At 44.2% G+C, this 6,370-nt stretch overlaps 1 protein-coding gene across 1 annotated transcript; it reads right to left on the minus strand.

Moving 5' to 3' along the window:
* Positions 1-517: 517 nt before the first annotated feature.
* On the minus strand, positions 518-4,751 carry LOC107102047 (ankyrin repeat and SOCS box protein 12-like). The gene is made up of 3 exons (XM_015401195.1): positions 4,196-4,751; positions 1,050-1,578; positions 518-875 (listed from the first exon to the last, which is right to left on the minus strand). The coding sequence occupies exons 1-3, from the start codon at positions 4,478-4,480 to the stop codon at positions 733-735; spliced, it is 957 nt and encodes a 318-aa protein (XP_015256681.1). The 5' UTR covers positions 4,481-4,751; the 3' UTR covers positions 518-732.
* Positions 4,752-6,370: the final 1,619 nt, after the last annotated feature.

A 6,370-nucleotide genomic window follows, 5' to 3' on the forward strand; every position in this document is an offset into this window, starting at 1 on the left:
GGACGGCGTCCCTCTAAAACCTGCAGGACGGCGTCCCTCTAAAACCTGCAGGACGGCGTCCCTCTAAAACCTGCAGGACGGCGTCCCTCTAAAACCTGCAGGACGGCGTCCCTCCTGGACCGACTTTGGGCATGAAGGTTATAACCGGTGGAACGATCCGTTAAAAGGCTTCCATAGAGCAGCGGTAAATGTCAGGTTGCTAACTAATCCTCTGGTTAGATGTAACCAACACTGATCTGTTGGTAGCTGAGACACTACCTGTCAATCACCTGCAGTGCTGTCAAAAGTTCACTCATTAGTTACTTCAGTAGAAGTATAGATCCTGCAGTTTAAAAACACTCTGGTAAAAGTTGAAGTATCAACTTGACCTCTTTACTTAAGTAAAAGTGAAAAAGTATGTGCTCCAAAAACTACTTAAAGTATAAAGTATAAAGTAACCTTTAATAAAAACAGCCAGATGGTGGTTCACTAAACGGCTCAGTTAAAACAATGCCACACTTTTAAGATATTTATTTGTAAAAGTTTAAAAAAAACAACATAATTTTCCTTCCAGCAGTCAGGTTTTTATCTCTCCTTTCAAATCTGACTGAAACACATTGAAGCTTTTATCTGCAGGTGAGAGAACATCTAGGACAGCTCTGTCTTCTGCTGCTCATTGGAGGAAATAAACAATCTATAAAACAAAAATCCAGCTTAAAATCTGAACGCCGGCCAGAAAAACTCAAAGTGAGATCAGAGTTCAGAGTTTCTGTGCTTTAAGTAGTTCTTCAGTATCAGAGGAATGTCCAAACTGTCTATTGCAGGGTCCTTATCAGCATGAGGGATGTGTCCTCGGATTGCCAGCCGGGCCTGGGACATCAGAGTTTTTGGACAAACTGTTGGTATAAGAAGGAGAAAAAAAAGGTGAAACATTTTAAGATTCTTCCAAAAAAGTTCAAAAACAGAGTCCAGTGGATTGATTTAGAGGTTTTTTTAGCTTTGACTGTGACCTGGATGACGGACAATCTTCTCCAGCAAACATTTAAAGAAGCTAAATGCCTCCGTCTCACCTCTCTCCCTCAGCAGCAGCAGCAGGGCTTCATTCTGCTTCGTAGTTTTATCGATAATAAGCGTCGGTAAGTAAACGTCCGCCCCAAAGTCTATGAGCAGCTGAATGTATTCCACCCCACAGCCGTAACGCAGACACACCTCCACCACCGTCTTGGGCTGCTTGATCCTGGCCAGCATCTTCTCGTCTGTGCAGTTATAGTTGGGGTTGGCCCCATGGAGCAGGAGCAGCTTGAAGCAGCCCAGGTGTCCATAGACAGCCGAGATGTACAGGGGCCCCCTGCAGGCCGTGGCGTTGGACGCCCACTCTGGGACTTTGGGTCGGACGTCCACCTCGGCTCCAAACCGCAGCAGCTCCCGCAGGATGTCTACGTCTCCCTCGCGGGCGGCCGTCAGCACCGGGGAGCAGTTGTTGTACTGGCTGCCGTTGGGGTCGGCTCCGGCCTTCAGCAGCGCCGCCGCGCAGTCCAGGTGTTTCCCGCTCACAGCTGTGAACAGCGGCGTCTGGGCCTTCACATCCAAAACGTCGACCTGGATTTAAAGGGACAGAAAAAAGCATCCAGTGTTTAGAGACGCTGCGGTGCTTCCAGACTCACCGCCGCAGTCAGTGAGGTCATTGCACAGGTGGCTCTGATCCTCCCCACTGGATTGGCCATGGAGGGGGGTTAATGGTGGTTATGGGTTTCTGATGGGAGTTAAGGAGGTGTGAGTCAGGTGAGGTCAGGTGATAAACAGAAGATGGAACATCGTCATTCCAGATGTTGCTGGAGCACCGGATCCCTGTGCTCTTCAAACCCAGCAACACCCTGAGACAGAAACTGATTCCCCCCAAAGGTAGGACACCCAGAAGCAAGACCGACAAGGTGGTTTACGCCATTCAGTAAAGTGAAGAGTGCCAAGCACTTTATTCCTAATGCACCTTTTTCCTCCTTGTTTGCACCTTCTGTAACTTCTCTGTAACTTCGAGTGAATTTCTCCGCTGTGAGATCAATAAAGCTCTTCTAATCTAATCTAATCTAAGCAGCGACTACACAGGATGGCCATCCGGACTGGACTCAGCTGTTCACCTACAGCTGAAGGCTAAGGGACACGCGTTTGAGGACAACAACGTCCAGATTCTGGCCAAGGAAGACCGATGGTTTGAAAGAAGGGTTAAGGAAGCCATCTTTGTTAATCTGGAAAAAACATCTCTCAGCAGAGGAGGTGGTCTTAGACAGAACCTTTCACCTTACTTACAAACGGCTTTTAGGAACAATACCCAGAAGATTCACCCCTCACCCGAAGGCCTGGTTATCCTCCTGCAGCAGAGTTTTGCAGTGAGCTTGTAGCAGATATTTTGATTTATGCTTAATATTGAAGCGTGGTCTGCGCTATGTTATTCCACGCCAGAGGGCCAATCAGGAACTAGCTGTGGGTCTAGATACGGCCGAGGCGGTGAGGAAGTGGGGGCAAGTTTGTGCGACAACGGAGGGACATGAGGGCCAAAAAGAGCGGGGATCCAGGTGGAAAAAGGGTCCCAGCGTTCCCACAAACCTCGCTCTTCTAGCTGCTCCATCTTCACCAGTCGTTTTCCACAATGGCGGTCATACAAACAAAGCCAGCCGGTAAGGAACCAAACAGGAAATACGCATAGAGTAGAGCAGATGTAGATTTGACCAATCAGAGGCCTCCTGTCTGCGTTCACCTACAATTTTAGAGAGGTGCAGCAGAGTGTCTGCGGAAGGGGCGGGGCATATCTGCATTAAGTGCGACACACGCAGACGACCTGGTTTCAGAGCATAAACCAGCCTTGACTCACACTTCAATGAGGCATGACACTGAAAGCACTCTGATGAGGGAGGTAACGACCAATCAGGACTCCCTAACCACCATAAACACCCCATGTGACCTAAAAAAAACTAAATCTAGATAAGTTACTTTTTCCTAAAATAAGTGCTTGTTTTTTATTTTATGTCCGTCTTTCACTCAAACCAGGAGATAAAAGAGACATTTTGCCGATCGAACAAGACACTTTAGCTTTAAAATAAGAAAACACAGTTGAATTGTCTTATTTCAACTGCATATTATCTAATTATCATTTTATTTAGAGTGAAAATACTCATTCCATTGACAAACTATCTCATTTATTTGCTCAAATTAATGGTAAATACGCTTAATTTAAGACATTTTTTGCTTATTTTTAGATCATTTTTCCAGCGCAGTAGGAGGGATCAGAGCAACCTTTATTTTTTCCATTAATTCTTTGTTTCCCCTAAAGAACTGAAGAAGCTTCTTGGATGGAAGGAGAAACGTTTTCTAGAAAACTTTCAAACTCAACCTGTCTTCAGTTTCACCTTCATCATTCAGGAACATTGGGATATGCTAATCGATGAAGCTAATCTAGCTAATGACCAAAGCTACTGTATGTTCACGGAGTTCTGTTTGATTGAAGTCATTAGGTTTTTATTTCGGGGTGTCCAGCAGAGATCCACACTTTTCAGTTTTTCATCTGTTAAAATGTGAAAATAACTGGAGGTGAAAATGTGTTTTCTGCCACGTCTTTGCACCACTTTATGTCCGTCTTTCACTCAAACCAAACCCTGGCAGCCATATTGGATTCAAAGATACATGCAGCCTTCCACCCATCATGCACTGCTGGTTGGAAAGAATGTTCTAATAGTTTCTGATCTCATCCTGTAGAATGAAGTACCTTTAGGATGAGACGGTAAATCACTACACATTCCGTTACACCTAGATGGGATTAATACATATTTACACTGGAAAAACGATCTAGAAATAAGTGAAAATGTCTTAAATTAAGTGTTTTTACCCTTAATTTGAGTAGGTAAATGAGATAGTTTGCCAATGGTATTAGTATTTTTACTCTTAAAATAAGATAATTAGATAAAACGCACTTCAAATAAAACAATCCAATTGTGTTTTCTTATTCTAAGAGTAAATTCTCTTTTACCTCCTCAATTCAAGAAGGAATGCACTTATTTCAAGAAAAAATAACAAATCTAGATTTAGATATTTTTCCAGTGTATTGCTGAGGGTCATTAGTGGCTGTTTGTTTTCATCTTTAAAAATGTTTTTTTCCCCTGATTGGTTCACTGAACATTCCTGTCATCAGATAATCCATCTACTGATCATCCTCTTCAAGTCTCACCTCTGCACCGTGATCCAACAGCAGCTCCAGGCACCTCAGGTGTCCGAGAGCAGCGGCGGTGCGCAGGGGCGTCACCGGGACCCCCCAGCCGCTCGGGGCATCGATGCACCTCCTGTACTTTTCCTGAGCGAGGAGGTCAGAGAGCAGGGCGGCGTCGTCTGCGCTCACGGCGTTGTTCAAGGCCCGACCCTGCTCTCCGTCCTCGTCCTCCTCCTTGGGCTGCAGGAGGGAGAAGATTTTAGAAATGTCCATCAGACTCATGTTGACGGCCGGGTCCAGGGCCATGGAGGAACTTCAATCCAGGACGGATCAGAAGCTGTTCATCTGCAAAGCCACAGATTCTGTTGAGTCTCTCCTGCTGTGCAGCTTGTTTATGTTAGGATCTGTTTGGGTTGATCATCATCACAGATTATCCGCCGGCATCAAGTCTCTGTTAGCTCCGATGATGTTAAAGCTCCATCATAAAGAAGGAAGCAGAGTTAGAGACGTCCTTCTTCTACAGCTGCTATGAAGAGTAAAACTGTGTGAACAATGGGGGCCAGGGGCTCCTCTACAGTGGGGGGTGCACAGGAGGCTAATTTTAGGCCACACAGGGGGTCTGGCTACACTTCCATTCTGGGAGAGTGAAGGCTCAGGTTTATAATTAGAAAGGTGATAGAGCTATGATAGCAGAGCAGAACTCAGTCGTCCAGAATCGAAGCAAAATAAAGGCAGAAGTTCAGCAGGTGGACGACTTTAGAACAGACGATATTTAAAGGGGAATCGTTTGAATAGAAATCCGCCTTTTTAAAGCCTTTCCTTGTTATTTTTATCTCCTGATTCCTGACTGAGGGACCGTCAGCTGTGAGGCTGTCAGGGTGGGGGGGGGGTCAGCTGCTCCTCCTCTCCCCCATGTCTTCTCACTGCCTCATGTTTAGACAGGAGCCTCAGACTCATGCATTCCTTCAGCAGATGGCAGACTGTCAGGTTTCTGGCATTGTTCAAACACATGAAGGTGCTGTTCGCATTTATTGGACAGAGGATGATGATGATGATGATGATGTGGAGACGGGCGTTTCTGTCAATGCTGGCCCGGCGAAACCTTTCCAGGAACAGAGCCTGATGGGTTCCAACCAGAAAGGCCATTTATATCCTGGTATCACTTCCTTCAATGAAACAGACTCTTTGGAGAATCAAAGAAATATTTTAATCTCCTTTTACTAAAGATAAAAAGAATCTGCGATTTCCAGCCTGGTGGAGCTGCGCATTTAGTCTCTAGTGTCTTTAGAGCTCTTTGGTCTTTGGCCATGTTAGTAGTTGGATTTTTCTGGCAATGCAGCAATAAGAATAATTGTCTTGATGCCAAAAAGATCCCAACAGATTTTACTTTCACCAGTGGAGCAGTACGGCTATCGCCATAGTGATCCGCTTGATTTATGCATAGAAATAGCTTTATTATAATTCATGCAGGGAGTTTTACAGATTATATGGACACTGAAATGTAAGTAGAACAGGAAAGTAAAAAAAGATGAAAGAAAGAGGAGATAAAACGTCTTCATTCTGCTTCATCACCTGCAAAGAGATGGAAAAAGAACAAAACAACCAACAGACATAGAATAAGAGATACAATAAAGTAACGCATTGATACTATCGCTGAAGTATAAGTAGTATTATTTAATCTGACATGTACTCTGTGGTAGCTGAAGATCAGAATATGGGTTTAGTAGTTGGATTGTGACTGATTGTATGGGGTGGATCGGTGTCTTTATGCTGAAAGGAGCATCTAATGTAGAATAATAAGTGGAGGTGGACTAACAGGACAGTGATGGTCAGAAGGTTTGCTGGATAGCAGGTGATCAAATACTTAATTGCAGCAGAAACATGCAAATAAACGATTTTAAAAAAATCTTAAATTGTGATTTCTGGAGTTTTTCTAATCATGTCTCTTACAGATGACATGCTCCTAAGATAAAACAGGCCGGAACCCGACACCATGTGGAAGAACCTGAAAAATAGCAGAACGTTTAAATAATTATTTTCTTCACTGGAAGATCTAAAACATGTAGCATCCATTTGTATTCAACCCCTGAAATGATGTTAGAGAAGAACCTCTGATCCAATTTTAATTCTATTCAGTTTATTTCTATAGCTCCAATTCACATCATGTCATCTCAGGTCACTTTCCAGTTCACCAGA

Source organism: Cyprinodon variegatus, unplaced genomic scaffold (genome assembly GCF_000732505.1).
Source record: "Cyprinodon variegatus isolate N-32 unplaced genomic scaffold, C_variegatus-1.0 Scaffold1192, whole genome shotgun sequence".
Lineage (NCBI taxonomy): Eukaryota > Metazoa > Chordata > Actinopteri > Cyprinodontiformes > Cyprinodontidae > Cyprinodon > Cyprinodon variegatus.